Raw genomic sequence first — 25,909 nt, forward strand, 5'->3', positions numbered from 1 at the left:
GAAGTTGTCAAGGATTTCATTTTACTTGGATCCACAATCAACACCCATGGAAGCAGCAGTCAGGAAATCAAAAGATGCATTGCATGGGCAAATCTACTGTAAAAGACCTCTTTAAAGTGTCAAAAAGCAAAGATGTCACCTTGAAGACTAAGGTGCGCCTGACCCAGGCCTTGGTGTTTTCAGTTGCCTCTTATGCATGCGAAAGCTGGACAGTTAATAAGGAAGACCGAAGAAGAATTGATGCCTTTGAATCGTGGTGTTGGTGAAGAATATTGAATATACCATGGGCTGCCAAAAGAACAAACAAATCTGTCTTGGAAGAAGTACAACCAGAATGCTCCTTAGAAGCAAGGATGGCGAGACTACATCTTACATACTTTGACATGTTGTCAGGAGAGAGCAGTCTCTGGAGAAGGACATCGTGCTCGGTAAAGTAGAGGGTCAGCGAAAAAGACGGAGACCCTCAACGAGATGTATTGACACAGTGGCTGCAACAATGGGTTCAAGCGTGGTAACGATTGTGAGGATGGCGCAGGACCCAGCATTGTTTCATTCTGTTGCTTGTGGGGTTGCTATGAGGTGGGACTGACTCGATGGCACCTAACAACAACAATGAATAATCCCTGGGTGGCACAGACAGTTAAGTACTCAACTACTAGCCAAAAGGTTGACAATTTGAACCCACCCAAAAATGCCCAGAAGATGGGCCTGGCAATCTGCTTCTGAAAGGTCACAGCCTTGAAAACTCTGTGGTTCTGTTCTGCACACATTGGGGTCACCATGACTCAGAATTGATTTGACGTCAACTAACAGCAACAACAATGAATGTAGCTTTACTTTCTTAGGAAGATAAAACTTGAAATAATCTTTAAATCAGTCTTAATAGCCACATGGTGGTATTTTGTGTCAAAAAAAGAAAATTGAGCATTTAAAATAGAACGGTGATATTTTAAAAAGAAACAATGAGAATGGACTGCCTATGAGATTTCATTTTGTCTTGAAACTGGAAAGTGGGGGTGCCTTTTTCCTACTTCTTTGTCTTCCTTTGAAACAGACATTGAAATTTTAATATTGAGTTGGATCATCCTGGTTCAACAAGCTAATGTTTAGAAATTTTACTTTGAGATTTGAGGAGAGTGTGTGGAAAGTAGAATATTTGAGTTAGGATAAGAAGGCCTCTTAAAAAACTGTTTTTAAAAGCCCCATTGCCGTCAAGTCGATTCCGACTCATAGTGACCCTGTATGACAGAATAGAACTGCCTCATAGGGTTTTTAAGGCTGTAATCTTTACAGAAGCAGACTACCACATCTTTCTCCTGTGGAGCGACTCATGGATTCCAACCACTGATGTTTCAGTTAGCAACTGAGCTTTTAACCATTGTGCCACCAGGGTTCCTTAAAAAACTATAGACAATGACAAATCCAGAAAGTTGGAAGAGTTCTCTTAAGTCACTTAAAAGAAAAATCCAAAATGTATCAATTCTATGGAAGAAAGCGCATAAGTAAAAGCAATTCTCATATATTTTTCAGTTATTTAGAATTTATGTACTAAAGTGTAAAGCAGTACTTTATTTCACATATGGATCAAACAAACAATTGTGAAGGTGGAGCAGAACTCTGGGCAGTGTTTCGGTCTGTTGTACATAGGGTCGCTATGAGTCAGAACTGACTCGAAGGCACCTAACACCAACACAGTAAAATTTATTTTAGCAACTTTTTAATTAAAGTATCATTTACATGTAGTGAAGTTCAATTCAGTAAATGTTTACAGATGTATGAAGTCACGTACCATCACCGCAATCAAGAAATACAACAATTTCATCACCTACCAAAATTCCTTTGGGCTCATTGAATTCAGCACCTCCTCCTGCTCTCAACCCTTGGTAGCTACTTTTCCAGAATGCCCTATTACGGAAACATAATATCTAGCTTTTTGAGTCTGGATTCTTTTGTTTGACATAATGCATTTGAGATTCATTCATATTGTTGCGTGTTCACTGATTTCTGTTACTGAGCTATCCCATTGTATGAATATACCAGAGATTTTCATCCATTCACAAATTGAAGGGTGTATGAGTTGTTTCCAGTTATGGACAGTTAGGAATAAAGCACTATAAAAATTCTTTTTCAAATTCCTGGGTGAAATAAGTTATTTCCCTTTGTTAAACACCCAAGGAGCCGTGGTGGTGCGGTGGTTAAGCGTTCAGCTACTAACTGATAGGTTGGTGGTTCGAACCCACCAGCCACTCTTCAGGAGAAAGATGAGGCAGTCTGCTTCCATAAGGATTACAGCCTTGGGAACCCCATGAGGCCCTGTCCTGTAGGGTTGCTATGAGTTGGAATCTACTCAACAGCAGCGGGTTTGGTTAATGGGTTGGTACACCTAGGGGTGGGATTGCTGAGTTGTATGGTAGGTGTATTTTAAACTTTATAAGAAACTGCTAGACTGTTTCCTGAAGTGGATGTATCATTTTGCATTCTCACCAAAGTATAAGGGAGTTGCTATACATACTTGCTAGCACGTGGTATTATTAATATATTTTTTCACCATTCTCATGGGCTGCAGTAATATCTCATTGTGGTTTCAGTTTTCATTTCTCTAATAACTAGTGATATTCTATCTTTTTCATGTGCTTGTTTGCCATGTGTATACTATATTCCTTGGTGAGATATATGTTCAAATCTTCGTGTAGTTTTATTACTGGTTTGCTTTTTTTCTGATTATTGAGTTTTTAGAGTTCGTTATATATTCTTTGTACATGTCTAGTTTTAGATATGTATTTTGCAAATGTTTTCTCCAGTCTGTGACTTGTATGTTTATTTTCTTAACATAAAGTCCATTTTTATCAGTTGTTTTCTTCTATGAATCATGTCTTTGGTGTTGCATTTAAGAAGTCTTTGACTTCTTGAATATTTTGTTCTACAAGTCTTACGTTCTACATTTAGGTCTGTGGTCCATTTTGAATTAATTTTTGTGTATCGTGCAAAGTTCATTCTTTTGCATATACACATCAAACATTCTGGCACTATTTGTTAAAACGACTATACTTTTTACATTGAATTGCACTTGGAACTTTGTTAAAAATCAGTTGATCATATATGTGTGGGTCTATTGCTAGACACTATTGTGTTCCATTGACCTATGCCAATACCAAAATGTTTGACTATGGTAGCTTTTTGGTAAGCCTTGATATCAGGTACTATGTGTCCTCCAACTGTGTCCTTATTTTTCAAAATTGTTTTGATGCTTCTAAATGCTTGGCATTTCCGTATAAATTTTAGAATCAGCTTGTGATTTGTGCACAATATCCTGCTGGAATTTTTATTTAGATTGTGTTGAATTTATAAATCAGTTTTGGGAGAACTGACATCTAAATTCCCTTGTGACTCCTCTTTGATTGATGAATTATTTAGGAGTATTATGTTTAATCCCAAAAGATTTGGGAATTTTCCAGATACCTGTCTGTTATTGATTTCTAGTTTTAATCTGTTGTGGTCAGACAGTATGCTTTGTATGATTTCCTTTCTTTTAAATAAGCTACTATTGTTCTGGCATAGAATATGGTCTATACTACTGAGTGTTCCATGTGCACTTCATGAGGATGTATATTCTCCTATTTTTGATTGTAGTATTATGTAAATGTTAGTTCAGCTAAGTTGGTTGACGGTGTCGTTCTGGTCTTTTTTATCCTTACTGTTTTTCTGTACTCTATCAGTGACAGAGAGTAGTGTTGAAGTCTACAATAAAATCTTGCACTGTTTGAATATATTATTCCACTGTATTCCAGCTTCCATTGTTGCTTTTGTAGTTTGATGTCATTCTCATTTGTAGTCTTTGGAAGTGATTGGTTCTTTTCTCTCCATCTGGTTTTGAAATCTTCCGTTTTTCTTTGGTATTCTCTAGTTTTTTATACTGCAGTGTATTTTCATAAAATGAAATCCTTCAGTAAACTTTGTATATTCTCTTAGTTACCTAGTGCTGCTATAATAGAAATACCACAAGTGGGTTGCTTTAACAAACAAATTTATTTTCTCACAGTTTAGGAGGCTAGAAGTCCAAATTCAGGATGCCAGCTCTGGAGAAGGCTTTCTCTATCGGCTCTGGAGGAAGGTCCTTGTGTCTTTGAGCTTCTGCTCCTGGGCAGCCTTCATGTGGCCTGGCATCTCTCTTCCCCCATCTCTGCTTGCTCACTTGCATTTAATCTGTTTTATATCTCAAAAGAGATTGACTCAAGATACACTCTACACTAGTCCTGTCTAATTAACATAACAAAGACAGCCTATTCCCAAATGGGATTTTAACCACAGACATAGAAGTTAGGATTTACAACACATATTTTTGGGTGACACAGTTCAATCCACAACATTCTGTCCTTTGGCCCCCCCCAGAATTCATATCCTTCCCACATGCAGAACATACCCCATCACATCGTCCCCGGAGTCTTAAATCAATTCCAAGTCCAAAATCTCATCTTCTGAATCATATAAATCAAATATGAGTGAGACTTTAGGCATATTCTATCTTGGGACAAAATTCTTCTTCATCTGTGAACCTGTAATATCTAGATTACAAGTTATGTGTTTCCAAAGTACAATGGTGGAACAGGCACAAGGTAGACATTTCCATTACAAATTGGAGAAATTAGAGGTAAAGAAGGGATAACAGGCACCAAGGAAGTCCAAAACCCAGCAGAACAATTAGCTCTCAAGGCTTGAAAATAATCCTCTGTTCTCTGAGACCATCTAGGCAATGGCCCTGCCCTCCAGTCTCTGGGTGTTGGCTATGCTGTCTAGGTTCTAGGTGGACATTCTTCAGCCTTGGGCTTCAGCTCTGCCTTCCAGGCCCTCTGGGATGGCAGCTGTGCTCCCTTGGCTTTAGGTGGCCCCATTCTCCTAGTCCAGTGGCTAACATACTCCCTCGGCCCTGGCAGGCCCCGTTCTTCTCCCTGTTGTGCATGAAAGCCCCACCCCTCATCTTCAGGCAGTGGCCCCCTCCACCTGGCATACCTTAACTGCAGCCCCACACTCCGGAACCGAGTTGGGATCCAGGAGAACGTGGCCCTACCCTTTGAAACTGAGAAGGCTCTGCTTTCTGTGCTCCTTTCTATAGTTCTGCTGATCTCCAAGCTGCTTTTTTCCCCCAGTACTTTATTGATTTATAATGACATGCAGCAAAACATCCAGATGTTTAAGTATCCAAATTGATGAATTTTGACAAAGGTATATATCTGTGTGGCCTTCACTTTGTCAAGATTTGTGTCACCCCCGGGAAGTTTCCTTTTCCCAATTTCTAGGTAATTTGAAGCTATCAACCAGCTTTGGGAAATAGCTGTTCCTTTTTACACTTCCTACCAGCAATGTATGAGAGGTCAGATAACCTCACAGTCTTTCAAACACTTGGTTGGTCAGTGTTTTTTAATTTTAGCCATTCTGGTGTCTGTCTGTTGTATTGTAAATTTTTGTTTTTGTTTCAGCAGTTAGAACCCTTATTTCTACAAGTTCAATTTTTTTTTTCCAAATCTGTTTGAAAGTCTGTGTTGCAAGCTTATCTTAACGAACCCTCTTCTTTATTTCTTAAGGGAATAAAAAGTCTGTTAACTTTATTGCTTGTTTTTGATATTTGATAAATCTATAGGTAGTAGTGCTCAGATATCCCTGATCACTGTCAAAACAAAATTCTTACTTTCCTCCCACGTTTTGTTAATTCATCTTGGTAACAGGTTTTCTTCTCACTTGAATATTTTCACTTCTCCCATATATAGTAATATAAATTAGAGAAGTTACCTCTTCTTTATGAAATCTCATTTATTCTTTCTCATGTAGGGCTGTTTGTCTTTCAGTTAGAATGCTGTGTCTTTAAAATTAAATGTAAAACCTTTAGAGTTGCCTCGAGTCAGGCTGTGATATTTCTTCAGAATTGGCAATGATTAATATGTGTTTTTGAGTTTGACAAGCCCAAAGGGCTCTTAAATTTTAGATACACAGTATAACTCTTGAAGTTTTTTTTCCACTGTCTTTATAAAGAGACTATTTCTTCAAATTCATATAATTTCTTAAAATATATGACTAGATTAAATATGGCAAAACTTAATTTATAAAATTAGTATTTTAAATTTTATAGTGTATTTTTTTTTTATCATATACAATTTTAAGTCTTAAATAGTTTTTATTTTTACCCTTTGCTTTAGGCAATCCTTTATCACAGGATATTCTCAACTTATACCAGGACCCAGATGGAACCCGAAAGCTACTGAATTTCATGCTTGACAATCTTGCAGGTAACTGTTAATGACAAAGCAGAGATATTAGTTCTATCTAATGTAGGACATGTTGCTTAAGATCTTCTGACAATTTATATAACTGCTTATAGGTCTGGAGTTCTCATGGTAGTGGGATTTTTTTCTTTTTATATGCTGAGTGCTTTCATTTACCAAGCAATATGTTAGAAGTAGTGGTGTAGTGGTTAAGAGCTATGGTTGCTAACCAGAATGTCGGCAGTTTGAATCCACCAGGCACTCCTTGGAAACCCTATGGGACAGTTCTATTCTGTCCTATAGGGTCGCTATGAGTCAGAATCGACTTAACGGTAGTGGTTTTTTTTTTTATGTTAGAAGTTGCAGTTACATTATCTGGTTTAATCTTCCCAATAACCTAAGAAGTAAGTATTTTTACTCCCATTTTACACATGGAATTTCCGAGATTCAGAGAGTAAAGTAATTTACCCAAGTTACACAGCTGATTAATACCAGAGCTGTGAACCTGAGATTCTCTTGTTCTAATCACAAAGAGAGAATTAAAAAGGGTATAGCTAAAATATATTATGATAATGTCTTCTATACAGGAACAATTTTCTTTAGCTCCGTTTCAGTCTTCTTTATTTTAAGAAGTTAGTATTCCAAGGAAAATGTCTAAATTTAGTAGTGTCTTGATAGTTTTACCAATATTTTGAGTGCTTAAGCAAAAAATGGAGCCCCTGGGTGCAGATGGTTAAGTGCTGGACTATTAACTGAAAGATTGGTGGTCCAGACCCACCCATAGTTGCCTCAGAAGTAAGACCTGGTGATCTGCTTCCGACAGGTCACAACCTTGAAAATCCTATGGAGCAGTTCTACTTTGTACACATAAGGTCACCGTAAGTCGGAATTGACTTGTAGCAGCTAACAACAACAGAAACAGTATACCCCGTAAACAACAACTCTCCTTTTCCCCCTCCCGTCTGCTCCTGTAAACCACTAATAAACTTTTGTATCTAGGCATTTGCCTATTCTAGATATTTCATATAAGTGAGATCATACAATATTTGTCCTTATTTCACTCAGTGTAATGTTATCAAGGTTTGTCCATGTTAGGACTTCATTTCTTTCTATGGCTGAATAATTATTTCATTGTATTATGAACAACATTTTGTTTATTCATTAATCTGTTGATGAACATTTAGGTCGTTTCCACCTTTTGGCTATTGTGAATAATGCTGAAATGAACATTAGTGTACAAGTATCTGTTTAAGTCCCTGCTTTCAGTTCTTTTGGATCCATACCTAGGATTGTAATCACTACATCATAGGGTTAATTCTGTGTTTAACTTTTTGAGGAACTGCCAAAACTATTTTCCATAGCAGCTGTGTACCATTTTACAATCCCACCAGCAATGGATGATGGTTCCAGTTTCTGGACATCCTGGCCAAAAAAAACTTGTTTTCTGTTTTTCTAGTAATAGCCATCCTAGTGGGTGTGAGGTGGTAACTCATTGTGGTTTTGGTTTGCATTGCCCTAATGACCCTGAGCATCTTTCCATGTGCTTATTGCCATTTGTATGTCTTTTCTGGAAACCTGTCTATTCAAGTCCTTTGGCCAATTTTTAGTTGCATTGTTTGTCTTTTTGTTGTTGAGTTGTTGGAGTTCTTTATATATTCTGGATACTAAACCCTTATCAGATACATCTCTCAAATATTTTCTCCCATTCTGTAGGTGGTCTCTTCATTGTGTTGATAAGTTCCTTTGTTGCACAAAAATCCTTAATTTTGATGAAGTTCCATTTATCTACTTTTGTTTTTTTTTTTGGCTCATTCTTTTGGTATCATATCTAAGAATCCATTGTCTAAAAGTTTATCCTGAAGCATTACCCCTATATTTTAAGAGTTTCATAGTTTAGTTCTTACATCTAGGTTGTTAATCCATTTTGAGTTAATTTTATATATGGTAATAGATAGGGTCCAGCTTTATTGTTTTGCATATGGATATCCCGTTGTCCCAGCATCATTTATTGAAGAGACTTCTTTCCCCCTTGAATGGATTTAGCACCCTTGTTGAAAATCAGTTATCTATAGATTAAGGATTAAAAAAACTGTTCTATTCACAATATCATCTAGAAGAATAAAATACCTAGGAATAAATTTAATCAGGGAGGTGAAAGACGTGTACATTGAAAACTGTAAAACATTGCTGAAAAAAATCGTAGAGGATCTAAATAAATGGGAAGAAATTCAGTATGGATTACACCTCAACGTAAGGAGAACAAAAATCCTCACAACTGACCAATAATCAACATCATAATAAATGGAGAAAAGATTGAAGTTGTTAAAGATTTCGTTTTACTTGGATCCACAATCAACGCCCATGGAAGCAGCAGTTAAGAAATCACATGACGCACTGCATTGGGCAAATCTACTGCAAAAGATCTCTTTAAAGTATTCAACAGCAAAGACGTCACTTTGAGGACTAAGGTGTGCCTGACCCAAGCCATGGTGTTTTCAGTTGCCTCACATGCATGTGAAAGCTGGAGTTTCCTTGGGCTTGTGGCCTGCAGCTGTATTATAAGTGGACGTTCTGGTTTTTGCCTACTCTGGATCCTGCAGCCGCCTCCTGTTCGTCTGACCTCCAGTTCTTGGGACTCGAATTATCAGCTTATCTGCTGATCTTGGGATTCATCAAACTTCATAGCCTGTGAGTGGGAACCCTGCTCTCCGACCTACCAATCTTGGGTTTGCCAGCCCCTGCAGCTACATGAATCAGGAGAAGCCTCTATCCTGATCCACGGACTTGGGACGTTCCAGCCTCTACAATTGCGTGAGCCGTTCCCTTGATATAAATTTATATATATATATTTATAAGCTTTACTGGTTTTGCTTCTCTAGAGAACCCAGCCTAAGACACTGAACAGTGAATAAGGAAGACTGAAGAAGAATTGATGTTTTTGAATTACGGTGTTGGAGAAGAATATTGAATATACGATGGACTGCCGAAAGAATGAACAGATCTGTCTCGGAAGAAGTCCAGCCAGAATGCTTGCTAGAAGTGAGGATGGTGAGACTTCATCTCACACACTTTGGACATGTTGTCAAGAGGGACCAGTCCCTGGATAAGGACGTCATGCTTGATAAAGTAGGGGGTCAATGAAAAAGAGGAAGACCCTCAATGAGATGGATTGACACAGTGGCTGCAATGATGGACTCAAGCGTAACAACGATTGTCAGGATGGCGCAGAACCAGGCAGTGTTTCATTCTGTTGTATGTAGGGTCGCTATGAGTCAGAACCGACTCAACGGCACCTAACAACAACAACAACATGGTTTTCATAGTGGATGCTCTTAATGTTAAAATTTACATACATAACTTAACCACAGCCTACAGATAATGGTGTTTTACCACTTTACTTGCACTTAGTAGGTTCCTTTACACTCCCTACTTTTTAAAAATAATTGTTTTCAGTTTTTGCTCTACCTACGTTTTTGAGCACCACAAAAGGTAATGTTATGGTATTTGTTTCAACCATCATATATGATTTAAGAAGCTCATGAGAAGAAGCATAATCTATCATATCTACCCCTAATTTTACCCATTCCATTGTTCTTTCCTTTTTGATGTTCCAATTCTCCTTCTGTTATCATTTCTTTTCTGTTCAGAGAGCTACATTTAGCTGTTCTTTAAGGAAATGTCTGATAGCAACAATGTTTCTTTTTCTTCGTATGAATTTATGATTCTCCTTGTAAAAAATATTAAAATTTCTGTTACAGCTAAAATTTCCTTTGACCACTACCATTTATCTCATGTAGGTAACCACACTTTTAAGTTGGATGTTTATCCTTCTAGGCCTTTTTGTAGGCATTTACATGCAAAAATTATACTGTTAGAAATTTTATAGTATTTCACATGTGGTTTTTAGTTTCTAATAAGATATATACCATATTTTGTTATTATATATTTTTCTGCTTCTTTTCACTCAATATTCCTAGGATCGCATTCCACTTTAGCATATCTATCTATCCATCCATACATCTATTCTTTTTCTTTTAAACCGCAGCATAGACTTCCACAATGTGGGTATTGTTTAGCCATTTACCATTGCTTTTGCTATTACTAACATGGTGTAATGAACCTCTTTTTGAATGCTGCTTAAAACAGATGTATGATAGGGCTGATCTGTGAAATAGAATTGCTGGGTCATAGGGACATGCATGTTTTTAAATTTTAAATGATGATGCCAGTTTGTCCTCCCAGTTAGCAGTACCAGTTGTATTTCTACTACCTGTACATGCAAGTATGCAAGTAGCTCTTTCTTAACACCATCACTAACCCTGGATATTAATAATTTGAAAATTTTTGTCAACATGGATAAAAAATATGCTATATCATTTTAAAATTTTCTTGGTTACACTGGAAATTGAACATCTTTTCATATGTTTATTGGCTCTTTGGATGTTGTTGGTAAACACCATGCGCTTTATTTATGCTGATATATAGTCATGTGTCACTTAACGTCCATGATACTCTGACAAGTAACCTTATGTGTCAGCTTGGCTAGGCCATGATTGTAATTATTCTTCATTTTGTGATCTGATGTAATTATCCTCCGTTTTGTAATCTGATGTAGTTATCCTCCATTTTATTCATTGTAAATCCTAACATCTATACGTTAATGAGACAGGATAAGTGTAGGGTGTATCCATTAGTCACAACCCTGTTCAAGTCACACCCTTACTCAAGTATCAGATGACAGTGGAGTTTTCTTGGTGGAATAACCTGCATCTAGTATATATGGATGCTTTGGCAAAGCTCTCCCTTGCTCTGGATCCTGCATCTGGCTTATCATCATCTGACCTCTGGTTCTTGAGACTTGAGCCAGCAGCCTGTCGTCTGACCTGCTGATTTTGGGATTCATCAGTTTCTGAGGCTTGTGAGCCAGTAGACTGCTGTCTGATCTGCTGAGTCTGGAATTTGCCAACTTCTTCAGCCGCATGGGCCAGTAGCCTGCTGTCTGACCTGCTAATTTTGGGTTTATCAGCCCCTGCAAGCACGTGAGTCAGGGGAAGCCTCCAGCCTGATGCCTGACCCAAGGATTTGGGAGTTGCCAGCCTCCACAACTGTGTGAGCCATTTCCTTGTGATGAATCTCTCTCTCTGTCTCTCTCTTCATGGGTTTTGCTTCTCCAGAGAACCCAGTCTAAGACATTTAGTACCAAGAGTGGTTCTGGAGAAACAAAATTGTGAGGATGAGATTTCTAAATTTTTTCATAAGTCTAGCTAGTCTTAAAGGTGCTGATGACTCTGCCTCCAGTAGTAAAGAGGTCACTGCTGATCCGTGGCATGAGGTGGCAATAGAAATATTCAAGATATCACCACCAGTAGATCAAATATTTGTGAGAAACAAGGTTCCAGGTGACTGCATATTGGATACTTTTCTACAGTTTTGTCAGAATGAGAAGTATAAGGAAGCTGGTTGGTTGGTCCTACTTTTGCTAGAAAAATTGGTGAAAGAAAGAGATGAATTCAGGACTTCAGATTCACAACTGATGCCACCTGAAAGTGGCCACTTGTGCCCTTATAGAAAGAAAGCCTTATTTCTTAGATTTGCAGAGATGATATTGCCACAAACCAAACACAGAGTCTTATTGTCAGAGTGGCTGAATATTAATATCGTCTCAGTTCCTAACTCTGAATGACGTTTAAAGTCAAAGTGAGGGCATTGATTGGGAGGACATGGGATCCTGAAACTTGAAATGGGGACATATAGGCAGATAATCAGGAAGCTGGGGACACTGGACCACTAAATTCCATTGAATCACTCCTGTCAACAGCACCACCCCTCCCATCTGAAAAGATTGCTCCATCTTTGTCTGCTAAGCCACCTGTTATCCCTTTTACCCCCATTTGATGAGATTCACCTGGCTGTGCCTGAAGAGTCTCTGAGAGATTGCCTGGGGTGGTGCCTGGGGCATCACATGAGGCAGATGCCTTACAAGGCATTGCTGAATATTCCCAGGATCCACTCCTACCACCTCTTTTTACCTCTTGACCTATAACCCAAAAAACCAAACCTGTTGCCTTTAAGTCAGTTTTAGACTTCAGTACCAGAGAGCCTGTCATGGATTGAATTGTGTCCCTCCAAAAATGTGTGTATCAGTTTGTCTGGGCCATGATTCCCAGTATTGTGTGGTTGTCCTCCATTTCGTGATTGTAATTTTATGTTAAAGAGGATTAGGGTGGGATTGTAACACCCTTACTAAGGTCACATCCCTGATCCAGTGTAAAGGGAGTTTCCCTGGGGTGTGGCCTGCACCACCTTTTATCTTACAAGAGATGAAAGGGAAGCAAGCAGAGAGTTGGGGACCTCATACCACCAAGAAAGAAGCACCAGGAGCAGAGCATGTCCTTTGGACCCAGGGTTCCTGTGCGGAGAAGCTCCTGGTCCAGGGGGAAATTGATGAAAAGAACTTTCCTCCAGAGCCTACAGAGAGAGAAAGCCTTTCCCTGGAGCTGATGCCCTGAATTTGGACTTGTAGCCTACCAGACTGTGAGAGCATAAATTTCTCTTTGTTAAAGCCATCCACTTATGGTATTTCTGTTACAGCAGCACTAGATGACTAAGACCAGCCTCAATAGGTGAAGTACAAAGTGTGACCCAGGAGGAGGTACATTACACTCCAAAAGAACTGCTTGACTTTTCTAGTATATACAAACAGAAACCTGGGGAATATGTGTGGGTATGGGATAATTGTGCAAGGAACATAAAGTTGGATCAGTCTGAGTTTATTGATACAGGCCCAGTAAGCACAGATTCTTCATTCAGTATTTCAGCTTGAGACCTTAGGAAAGGATCTAATAGTTTATTTGGTTGGTTCACTGAAGCATGGATTAAGCAATGGCCTACACTAAATCAGGTGGAAGTGCCAAACCTGCCTTGGTATGTAGAAGAAGGCATTCAAAGGCTTAGAGAAACTGGCATGTTAGAATAGATTTATCAGATTGAACCCACAGACCCACCTATGGAGTGCCCAGAGGGCACACCTTTTACCACAAAGGTAAGGAACAAATTTGTGAAGGGAGCCCCAGCATCCCTGAAGATGGCTATGATTGCTATTTTATGTAAGTCAGATTTGACAGTGGGGACTGCCCTAACTGAATTAAGGCACCTAACTACAATGGGGCTGATCGGATCCCATGATAATAAGGACCAAGTGGTGGCACTTAATCAACAAAGACAAGGAGGGTGTGTTTACCTTAACGGAGGGCAGAGTCAAAGCAGTAATCAGAATAGTCTGACTTGTATGGTATTGTGGCATGGCTACTTACTCATGGTGTCGCTAGGAGTGAAATAGATGGAAAATTTACTAAATATTTACTTGATCTGTACAAGCAGAAGAATTCTAGGTCAAGTGAATGTCAGTCTAACTTGAATTGCTAGAATAGAGAATCACAGCTCCTCAGTCAATTCCCAGACTTGAGCCAGTTTACAGACCCACAATCCCTTGAATGAAGGAGAGGCCAAGTCCCTTTGAGGAGGGACCCCACTGCACTGCCGAAAGTTTATACTGTTAATCTTTCATCTGTCCTACCCCCAAAGAGATCTATGGCCTTTTAAGAGAGTGACTGTTTGTTGGGGAAAAGGAAATAATCAGACTTTTTGGGGATTACTAGACACTGGCTCTGAACTGACAGTAATTCCAGGACACCCAAAATGTTACTATAGTCCACCAGTCAGAGTGGGGTTGTACGGAGATCAGGTTATTAATAGTCTTTGTTCAGGTACATCTCACAGTGGATCCAGAGGGTCCCCTAACCCATCCTATAGTGATTTCCCCAGTGCCAGAATGCATAATTGGAATGGACATACTCAGCAAATGGTAGAGTCCCTGCATTAGATCCCTGACATATGTGGAGTAAGGGCTATTATGATAGGAAGAGCCAAGTGGAAGCCATTAGAACTGCCCCTGCCTAGGAAAATAGTAAGCCAGAAGCAATACTGTATTCTTGGAGAAATTGCAGAGATTACTACCACCATTAAGGACTTGAAGGATGCAGGGGGGGTGATTCTTATGACATCTCCATTCAACTCCCCTATTTTACCTGTGCAAAAAAACAGACAGATCTTAAAATGACAGTGGATTATCATAAACTTAAGCAGATGGTGACTCCAATTGCAGCTGCTGTTCTTATGTGGTTTCATTGCTTGAGAAAATTCATACATCTTCTGGTATCTGGTATGCAGCTATTGATCTTGCCAATGCGTTTTTCTTGATTCTGGTTTTGAGGAAACACCTCAAGCAATTTGCCTTCAGCTGACAAGATCAGTAATACACCTTTACCGTCCTACCTCAACAGTATATCAGCTCTCCTGCCCTGTGTCATAATTTAGTCCGCAGAGACCAACACTGAGTCCCCAATATGACACCATTCTTCGAAACAGCCAGCAACCTGGTGGCCAGTTGATTACATTGGACTGCTTCCATCATGGAAAAAGCAGCATTTCATTCTTACTGGGATAGACACTCCGGATATGGATTTGCCTTCCTTATATGTAGTGCTTCTGCTAAAGCTACCATCTGTGGACTCACAGAATGCCTTATCTATTGTCATGGTTTTCTACACAGCATTGCCTCGGATCAAGAGAAGTTACTGGCTGATAGAACAATAGAATGGCTTTCTAAAGACACACTTACGACACCAACTAGATAGTAGTGCTTTGCATGATTGGGGCAGTGTTCTCCAGGAGGCTGTGTATGCTCTAAATAAATGTCCAGTATATGGTGCTATTTCTCCCAGAGCCAGAATTCATGGGACCCGGAATCAAGGGGTGGAAATGGGAGTGACACCACTCGTTATTACCCCTAGTGACCCACTCGCAAAATTTTTGCTTCCTGTCCCCGCCATCCTATGCCCTGCAATTCTAGAGGTCTTAGTTCTAGATGGAGAAATGCTCCCACCTGGAGACACATCGCTGATTCCATTGAACTGGAAGTTAAGAATGATACTGGCCACTTTGGGCGCCTCCTGCTGCTGGATCAACAGGCAAAGAAGGGAGTTACCATACTGGCTGGTGTGATTGATCCTGATTACCAAGGGGAAATCAGACTGATATTACGTAGTGGAAGTAAAGAAGAGTATGTCTGGAATACAGGAGATCCCTTGGGGTGGCTCTTAGTACTACCATGCCCAGCGATTAAAGTCAGTGGAAAAGTACAGCAACCCAATTCTGACACGACTACTAATGGCCTAGACCCTTCAGGAATGAAGGTTTGGGTCACCGCACCAGGCAAAGAACCATGACCAGCTGAGGTGCTTGCTGAGGGTAAAGGGAATATGGAAGGAGCTATGGAAGAAGGTAGTTCTAAATACCAGTTACAACCACATGACCAGTTGCAGAATTGAGGACTGTAATTGTTATGAGCATTTCTTCCTTGCTTTATCATATGTGTGTATGTGCGTATATATATATGTAGCAAATATTTTTGTTTTCTTCCCTTTCTTATCCCATCACTTATATAAGATGTAAATGGGGCTAGTGAGTTTTCAGTTGCACACATGGTTGTATCATCTTAGGCCCCAGTATGACCTTATAATTGTCTCTTTTTTTTTTTTTTTTTAGAGATTATGTATTGGTTAAGGGGATGTGTACAGGTGACAAGCTGACAGGGAGTGAACCATGATGATTAACATTATGTGTCATCTTGCCTAGGCAATGATTGTAATTATCCTCCGTTTTGTGATATTATGTAATTATCTTCCATTTTATCTGTTGTAAATCCTAACCTCTATATATGTTAATGAGGCAGTATTAGTATAGGGTATATCATGAGTCACACCCTTACTCATGTCATGCCCTTAAGTCACACCCTTCCTCAAGTATCTGATGAGAAGGGAGTGTCCTTGTGCGTATGACCTGCTTCCAAAATATATGGATGCTGTGGCAAAGCTCTTCCTTGCTCTGGGTCCTGCATCTGGCTCGTCATCATCTGAAATCTGATTCTTGGGCCTTGAGCCAGCAGCCTGCAGCCTGACCTGCTCACTTTGGAATTTTCCAGTTTCTGTAGCTCTTTGAGCCGGCAGCCCGCCCTCTGCCCTGCAGATTCTGGTGTTCACCAGCTTCCATAGCCCCATTGGCCAGCAGCCTGCTGTTTGTCCTGCCAACTTTGGGTTCATCAGCCCCTGCAGTCATGTTAGTCAAGAGAAGCCTCCAGCCTGATAACCTGACCCACAGATTTGGGACTTACCACCTCCACAAATGCGTGAGCCATTTCCTTGAGATGAATCTCTCTCTATACATATATATGCTTCACTGGTTTTGCTTCTCTAGAGTACCCAGCCTAAGACAGATAACATTCTGTGAAATAGGATGTTATATGATTTGGACATTGTGCAAATACCATATTATATAAGGCAGTCCTCAGGTTACGAACTTCCGACTTACGTACAACCCATAGTTATGAACCAACCCCCGTAAAGCCTACTATGTTAAAAAATTGAGGTACATGTAATGGTTTGTAATAACAAATGGATGCTACTTTGTGACGTGTCAAAACATTGTTATTACTGTATTATTATGTTAAACATATTTTAGTATATTTTGAACTGTTTCTTTAATATTTTCTTTTTATTGTGCTTTTGGTGAAAGTTTACAGAGCAAATTAGTTTCTCATTAAACAGTTAATAACATTACTATTTTGCATCATTGGTTGCCAACCCCACGATGTATGAACACTTTCTCCTTCTTGACCTTAGGTTCCCCATTTCCATTCATCCAGCTTTCTTGTCTCATCCTGCTTTCTTGTCTTTGCTTTTGGGCTGGTATGACCATTTAGTCTCATATGCATGGTTTAACTGTGTGTGTTATTATTTGTTTTATGGGGCTGTCTAATCTTTGGCTGAAGGGTGAACCTTGGGAGTGACTTCAGTACTGAGTTAAAAGGGTGTCCAGGGGCCATACTCTCGGGGTTTCTCCAGTCTGTCAGACCAGTAAGTCTGGTCTTTTTTTTTGTGAGTTTGAATTTTGTTCTACATTTTTCTTCCACTCTGTCTGGGACCCTCTAGTGTGACCCCTATCAGAGCAGTCAGTGGTGGTAGACGGGCACTATCTAGTTGTTCTGGACTCAGTCAGGTGGACGCTGTGGTAGTTGTGGTCCATTAGTCCATTGGACAAATCTTTCTTTTGTGTCTTTGATTTTTTTCATTCTGCCTTACTCCAGACGGGTGGGACCAGTGGAGTATCTTAGATGGCTGCTCGCAAGCTTTTAAGGCCCCAGATGCTACTCATCAAAGTAGGATGTAGAACATTTTCTTTATACTATGTTATGCCATTTGAGCTAGATGTTCCCCAAGACTATGGATCTGTCTCTGAAGCTTTTATGACTTTGCCTTGGTCAAGTTGTGCTGAATTCCCCAGTATTGTGTACTGCCTTACCTTTCTCCAAAGTTACCATTTATCTATTGTCTAGTTAGTGTTTTTCTCTCTCCACCCCAGTCTCCCTCGTAACTATCAAAGATTGTTTCTTTCTGTGTGTAAACGTTTTCATAAGTTTTCATAATAGTGGTCTCATGCAATATTTGTCCTGTTGTGATTGACTTATTTCACTCAGCATAATGTCCTCCAGATTCTTCCATATTGTGAGATGTTTCACAGTCATTGTTCTTTATCATTACATAGTATTCCATTGCGTGTATATACCATAATTTGTTTATCCATTCATCTATTGATGGGCACTTAGGTTGTTTCCATCTTTTTGCTATTGTGAATAATGCTGCAGTGAATATGGGTGTGTGTGTGTCTATTCATGTGACAGCTTTTATTTCCCTAGAATATATTCCTGGAGTGGGATTGTTGAATTATGTGGTATTTCTATTTCTAGCTTTTTAAGGAAGCGTCATATTGTTCTCCCATTCCCACCAGCAGTGCATAAGAGTTCCAGTCTCCCTTCAGTCTCTCCAACATTTGTTATTTTTTGTTTTTGGCATTAGAGCTAGTAGTGTCAGGGTGAGATGGTATCTCATTGTGGTTTTGATTTACCTTTCTCTAATAGCTAGTGATCGCAAACATTTCCATACGTGTCTGTTAGCCACCTGAATGTCCTCTTTGGTGAAGTGTCTGTTCATATCCTTTGCCCACTTTTTAACGGGATTATTTGTGTTTTTGTTGTAGAGGTATTCGCTTTTCCTATAGATTTAAGAGATTAGACCTTTGTTGGATATTTTACAGCCAAAGTTTTTCCCAGTCTGTAGGTTTTCTTTGATAAAATCCTTTGATAAGCGTATGTGTTTAATTTTTAGAGATCCCAGTTATCTAGCTTATCTTCTGGTGTTTGTGTATTGTTAGTTATGGTTTGTATCGTATTTATGCTGTGTATCAGGGTCTCTAGTGTTGATCGTATTTTTTCTTCTATGATCTTTAGAGTCTTTGGTTTTATATTTAGGTCTTTGATCCATTTTGAATTAGTTTTTGTGTATGGTGTGAGGTATGGGTCCTGTTTCATATTTATGCAGATGGACATCCAGTTTTGCCAGCACTATTTGTTAAAAAGACTGTCTTTTTCCTATTTAATGGACTTTGGGCCTTTGTTGAAGATCAGGTGACCATAGGTGGATGGACTTACATCTGAGTTCTCATTTCTGTTCCATTGATCAATGTATCTGTTGTTGTACCAGTACCATGCTGTTTTGACTACTGTGACTGTATAGTAGGTTCTGAGGTCAGGTAGTGCGTGTCCTCCTACTTTATTCTTCTTCTTCAGTAGTTCTTTACTTATCGGAGCCCTCTTCCCTTCCCATATAAAGTTAATGTTTAGTTTTTCCATCTCACTAAAGAATGTCATTGGTATTTTCATCAGATTGCATTGTATTTGTACCTTTCTTTTGGTAGAAGTGAATTTTCACAATGTTAGGTCTGCCTGTCCATGAGCATGGTATGTTTTTCCATTTATGTAGGTCTCTTTTGGTTTCTTGCAGCAGTGTTTTGTAGTTTTCTTTGTATAGGTCTTTTACATCCTAGGTTAGATTCATTCCTCAGTATTTTATTTTTTTTAGGGGCTATTATAAATGATATTGTTTTCCTGATTTTCATCATTCTCTTTATTGATGTATAGGAATCCAACTGATTTTTGTATGTTTATCTTATATCCTGCTACTCTGCTGAATCTTTCTATTAATTCCAGTAGTTTTCTCTTGGAGTCTTTTGGATTTTCTATGTATAGTATCATATCATCTGCAAATAGGGACAGTTTTACTTCTTTGTTACCAATTTGGATGCTCTTGATTTCTTTTTCTTGCCTTATTGGTGTCACTAGCATTTCCAGAACAATGTTAAATAGTGGTGATAAAGGGCATCCTTGTCTTGTTTGTATTCTCAAAAGGAATGTTTTCAGCTTCTCTCCATTAAGAATGATGTGGGCTGTTGGTTTTGTATAGATGCCTTTTATTATGTTGAAGATTTTCTCTTCTGTTCCTAACTTAGAGTTTTTATCAGGAATGGGTGTTAGACTTTATCAAATGCCTTTTCTGCATTGATTGATATGATCATGTGATTCTTTTTGTTTTATTTATGTGGTGGATTACGTTGGTTGATTTTCTAATGTTAAACCATCCTTGCATACCTGGTATAAATCCCACTTGGTCGTGGTGTTTTGTTTTGTTTTAAATAGGATGTTCAATTCTCTCGGCTAGAATTTTGTTGAGAATTTTTGCATCTGTACTCATGAGAGATACTGGTCTGTAATTTTCTTTTTTGTGGCATCTTTTCATGATTTCAGTATCAGGGTTATGCTGGCTTCATAGAATGAATTTGGAAGTGTCCCTTCCTTTTCTATGTTCTGAAATAGTTTGAGTAGTACTTGTGTGATCTCTTCTCTGAATGTTTGGTTGAACTCTCCAGTGAAGCCATCTGGGCCAGGGCTTTTTTTTTTTTTAAATTACCTTTTAAATCTCTTCTCTTTTTATGGATGCATTCAGATGTTCTACCTCAGTTTGTTTTCGTTAAGGTACGTAGTATGTTTCTAGAAATTTGTCCATTTCCTCTAGGTTTTCAAATTTGTTGGAGGACAGTTTTTCATACTACTCTGTTATGATCCTTTTTATTTTAGTTGGATCTGTTGTAATGTCCCCCATTTCATTTCTTGTTTGGGTTTTTTGCTTCTTCTGTTTTTCTTTTGTCATTTTGACCAATGGTTTGTCGATTTTGTTGATCCTTTCAAAGAACCAACTTTTGATTTTGTTGATTCTTTCTATTGTTTTTCTATTCTCTATTCATTTATTTCTGCTCTGATCTTTATTATTGCATTTCTTCTGGTGGCTGTGGGCTTCTTTGGCTGTTCTGTTTGTTCGTATTGTAACGCTAACATCTTGATTTTGTTCCATTCTTTTTTGATGTGTGCAGCTGTTGCTATAAATTGACTTCTGAATACTGTGTTTGCTGTGTACTAAAGGTTTTGGTATGATGTGTTTTCATTCTTACTTGATTCTAGGAATTTTTCTGATTTTTTTCTATTACTCAGTGGTTTTTAAGCAAGGTGTTATTCAGCTTCCCTGTATTTGATTTTTTTCCCTTGGTCTTCCTATTATTAATTTCCACTCTTACGGCATTGTGATCAGAGAAGATACTTTCTATTATCTCAGTGGTCAGGATTTTGTTGAGGTTTGCTTTGTGGCCTAAGACGTGGTCTATTTTGGAGAACATTCTATGTGTGTTGGAAAAGAATGTATACTTTGCTGCTGTTCGTTGAGTGGTCTATACACATCTATGAAGTCAGGTTGGTTGATTGTGGCCTTTAGATCTTCTGTATCTTTGTCGAGTTTCTTTCTAGATGTTCTGTCCTTTACCCAGAGTAGTGTGTTGAAGTCTCCTATTATTGTTGTGGAACTGTGAATTTCTCTTTTCAGTGCTGTTAAAGTTTGTTTTATGTATTTTGGAGCCCTGTTGCTGGGTACATTGATATTTATTATGGTATGTAATCATGGACAGAGGTCCCTTTAATCATTATATAATGTCCTTCCTTGTGTTTTATGGTGGATTTTGTTTTAAAGTCTATTTTATCTGAGATTAGTATTGCCATTCCTAGCCTTTTTTAGTTGCTGTTTGCAGGTTATATTTTTTCCATTCTTTGATTTTTAATATATTTGTGTCTTTGTTTTTAAGCTGTGTCTCTTGTAGACAGCATATTGATGAGTCCTGTTTTTCTATCCATTCCGTCACTATCTGTCTCTTTATGGGTGTGTTTAAACCATTTACATTTAGTGTAATTATTGATAGGTGTGAGTTTATTGCTGTCATTTTGCACTGGTTTTTTTTGGTGGTGCTGATGTTTTCTTTGTTCCTCTTATTCTCCTGTGCTGAGTTCCTTTTGTTTGTGGAATTTCTTTTTGTTTCTTTTTTGGAGATTTTGTCTTTACTGAGACTTAATGTTTTTTTTTTCCTTTATTTTGATGAGTAGGTTTGTTAACTTTCTTTGTGGTTACCTTGAAATTTACCACCATCTTCCCAAGTTTGAACTATCTTGACTTCCTCTCCATTTGGAAGTTCTATACCTGCGCCATTTATTCACCCCTTGTATTGTTCTGACATTGTTGTCATTTACAGATTAAAGTCTCTGGTTCCTTGTTATAAATCTTTTAGTTTTGTTTTATCCTTGCTTGATCTGTTCTGTATCTCTTCATTTGATGCTTAGGGTTCCAGGATTCACATTTGTATCTGTTCTACTTCATTTTTTGGGTCATTGCTGCTGAGGTATGGCATGGTGCTTCTGTCAGTAGTGTCCTGATGGCTCTACCTCCCCAAAAAACTCTTAATATTTTTTGTGCAGTTGCTTTGTATGCAACACATGAGATACACATGTTGCGTGCAGGAAGCTGTTGCATTCATTATGACAGGTTACATACAGTACATCCACTTCGTCTTGTTCTCCATCGGGATTTCTGAATTCTGTTATAACCTTATGGGACCTTGGACGTATATGCAGTTAGACATTGCTCGAATGGTCCTTAGGCAGCACATATGTGTATTCTGATATGTTAGTTAAAATTTGTGATCCTGAGTTAAGATATGGTATCTTAGTTTTCTTGGGCTATAGTAAGAAAATGCCACTAACTGGGTTGTCTTAAAGAAGAGCAATTTAATGTTTCACAATTCTGGAGGCTAGAAGTCCAAATTAGGGTGTGAGCTGTGTCACTTCCTTCTGAGGGCTTTTAGAGAGCATTTCATGCCCCTCTCTTAGTTTCTGGTTTCTGCTTACAACCTTGGCATTTCTTTACTGCTTGTAGATGCATGTAGATTTAAGACATGGTGTCATCTTCTTGTCTTGATTCTGTCTCTGTGTGTTCCTCCCTTTTATAAGACAGTAATCAGAAGGTACTAATACCTACCCTACTCCAGTATGACCTCATTAACTTAACTGGTTACATCTGTACAGAAAAACCCTATTTCCCCAAACAAGGTCACGTTCACAGGTATAGGAGTAGGAAGTTCAGTAGATCGTTTTGGGGGACACAGTTCAATCTGTAACATGGGAAACACTAAAATGTTGACATCACTCTACTTGTTTTATTTTGAGAAGTTTCTTGATTTCTGAATTTTTAACCAAGGCAGTTAAGGTAGAATTTGCTTACAAGGGTCCCAGCAGCTGGAAAGCTCATTGTTTACTCTCCATTGTATTCATATTTTGAGCTTTCCATTTTGAGACAGTTGCCATGATTCTGCTATGGCACTTTTGGCAGGCGTCATTATTTTCCAAGATTCAAATTATGTTGAACCAGTTGCATGAGTTATTTGTCATCTTACGTTAACCTTCATTTCTTTCCTTGACTGATATGGAATATGTCAAATAATGTTCATGGCACTCTGTGAAAAGTATGACTGCTAAAGCAAGCATCCTTTAGACAGACTTGTGGAACACAAGTTCACTCTTTATGGTCTTGGATACTTTGGCCAAAATTTGCCTGTGGCTGTGGAAAGGGAATATATTTGTTAGTCCCTGGATACATTTTTCAGTCCTGGATGGCACAAATGGATAACCACTCAGCTGCTGACCAAAAGGCTGGAGGTTCAAAATCACTCAGAGACGTCTCGGAAGAAAGGCCTGGTAATCTAGTTCTGAAAAACAGCAGCCATTGAAAACCCTATGGAACACAGTTCTACTCTAACACACATGGGGTCTCCCTGAGTCAGAGGTGAATCTATGTAAATTGCTTTGGTTTTTGTGGTGTAATACCCTGGGAAAATCTGCAAACTTGAATCAAATTGTCTTGTAATTGTAAAAATTTTTAAGAGGAATAAGAAAAGGGGCTAGTTAAATCCTAGTGAATTTTCTTCCATCTGGTTTTGGGTAGCATATAGTTCCATGATATTGATATCTGAGCAATTGATGTGTAACCAGTGCCTTCCTTTTTCTGTACAATTTAGTTCTAGTCTTATCTTTCTGAATTGGCTGTATAGAAGAGAGAAATATTAAAATTGGGGAATGAAAGCCCCATTAGAAAATTCAGTACGTTTTATTATAAAATCATAAGTATTTTTCTGTTTTAAAAATGTCTTGGTGTTTTAGTTCATCGGTATGTTGAAACTTCATGTAGCTTTGATTTCTTAGCAAGGAACAAGGTTGAGTCAACACAGTTTACATACTTAATTAAGACATTAAAATTAAGGCTTTAAATAGGTATTTTTCATAAATACGATGTAAGTGGAAACCCCACTAGTGAGTTTCCTAATGTTCTTTCCTAATATTAGTTGTGTGTTTTCTGCATAGCTATTCATAAACTTCTTTAGTTTCTAAATCTTTATTAAATTTCAGCATCACATTTCTAAGTTTGTCTTTGTGGACCAGTAAAGCTGAAGAGAAAACAACTGATTTTAAAACACGTGAAATTAACTTATGTTTTAAAAAACAACTTTTTTTCAGTTCATCCAGAGCAGCTTCCTCCGAGGCCATGGATTACGTTAAAAGAACGAGACCAAATTCTGCCCTCTGGTAAATAGTTTTCTTTCTTCCTTGACTTTTTTCAGAAATACTTGAAATACCACTTGAGCTTTGTGATCTATAATTAACAGGCTTTTCTTGTACTTCCATTGGTAGATGAGTTTAAAAATACTGATGGATAGATTTTTTAAAAACTTCATACTATCTTAGGCCTATGTACAAGTGTCTTGTATCTTTCATAACAATACAGCTTTTGATTTTAAAATTATTCCTGTAATACACCTTTCCAAATGACATGTTCATACAGGGTATTGGATGATTTAAGAAAAATGAATAATAATACATTTTCTTCTGAAAAATTTTAAACAGCTTAGGTACTTTATTGTGCCTGAGAGGATAACTGATAACACCCTCTCAGTGGAAGAATGATTTAGACTGGCTATATATTTGCTGTATTGGCAACAAGCCTGGGGCTTACGAATGGTACAGGATAAGTATTTGAGCAATTTAAGTGTATAATCTAGCATTTCTAGAATTGTAGAAATCTAGAAAATATAAACCTTTATCTCTTTGTCTAGACCAATAATGATTTGACATTTGCAGGGCTTCTTATTAATGTATTAGATATTTTAAGGTTGGGAATTCTACTTAAAATATGTTGCTGTGAATTAGTATTTATCCAAATGACTTTTTGAAAAAAATAAGAGTCCCACATTTTTACACAAATAATGCACACCTTCTATGTTCATTTGCCACATCCCCCCACCCCCCACCCCCCTGCAAGGTATTTTTGTAATTGCACTGTGTTAATTTTTTTTTTACTTCAGCATGTAAAAAAAATTGGCTTAGTGGCATGCTTACAAAAATACATTGTGGGGATAGCGTGCCATTGGCAAACAAATGTAGAAGGTGCGTGTTGTTTGCATAAAAATATAGTAGTACATTTTCATGAGATCTAATTTCGTTTTAAAGTTAACAAATGAAAATGTTACTCTTTCAATATGAACGTTAAACCGATCACTAAATACTCCTATTTTAATAATTTTTAGAATAAATTAAAGTTCTTGTAATTTCCTGTACATTTTTTTTTTTTTTACAATATAATGCCTATCCCTTTTTCTTTCTTCCTTTTCTTTTTTTTTTTTTTTGAAGAGGATTCAGAGGTTTTGTAAGTTAGGTTAATGTTCAGTTAAAGAGGATTCATTAGCTTTGGTAGTGAGTTAATGATGTGTTTGGAAATGTGGAAAGTGTAACATCTATTTGCATTTTACAAATACTAAATATTATAGTATACAGTACATTTCTGTGCCTTCCAGAGATAATAATTTTAAAACACCACACTATAGAGCCACCCTATCAGCCTGCTACAAGAGACACTGTCAGTTTTATTGTAAATAACACTTCTATTATCCGGATGTATATGGATGCTCTGAGTGAAATGAGAATACCTAATTTAAGGTCTTTTACAAATCCTTAAGTTAGGTGGACTTATTTTATACTTGACCTTCCCTAGTGTGTAATTATTTCCCTTCTGATATTAAAAGGACTATTTTCTAGTTTTCAAAGTAACTACTTTTTGAACAGGAGTGAGCACATTCTGGAAGAAAGGCTTTCTTAATTGTGCACAGCTACACTTCTATTAAGAAAAGGAACAACAGAAACAATTTTCATTAGTTGCTGAATTCTGAAAGTAATGTAGGTTTTCCTTGTTGAAAAATTACTATGGATTTTTCTTGAGACATAT

General features: G+C 38.0%; 1 protein-coding gene across 5 annotated transcripts in view; it reads left to right on the forward strand.

The window, feature by feature from the left end:
* CNOT6L (CCR4-NOT transcription complex subunit 6 like) overlaps window positions 1–25,909 on the forward strand; it is a 133,374-nt gene that overhangs the window by 71,270 nt on the left and 36,195 nt on the right. For all 5 annotated transcript variants that reach the window (XM_004383118.2, XM_023737617.1, XM_023737616.1 and 2 more), the window contains 2 exons: window positions 6,189–6,278; window positions 24,148–24,216. In XM_004383118.2, the coding sequence (XP_004383175.1) occupies window positions 6,189–6,278; window positions 24,148–24,216 (159 nt within the window). The remainder of the gene's footprint in view (window positions 1–6,188; window positions 6,279–24,147; window positions 24,217–25,909) is intronic.

Source organism: Trichechus manatus, unplaced genomic scaffold (genome assembly GCF_000243295.1).
Source record: "Trichechus manatus latirostris isolate Lorelei unplaced genomic scaffold, TriManLat1.0 scaffold00105, whole genome shotgun sequence".
Lineage (NCBI taxonomy): Eukaryota > Metazoa > Chordata > Mammalia > Sirenia > Trichechidae > Trichechus > Trichechus manatus.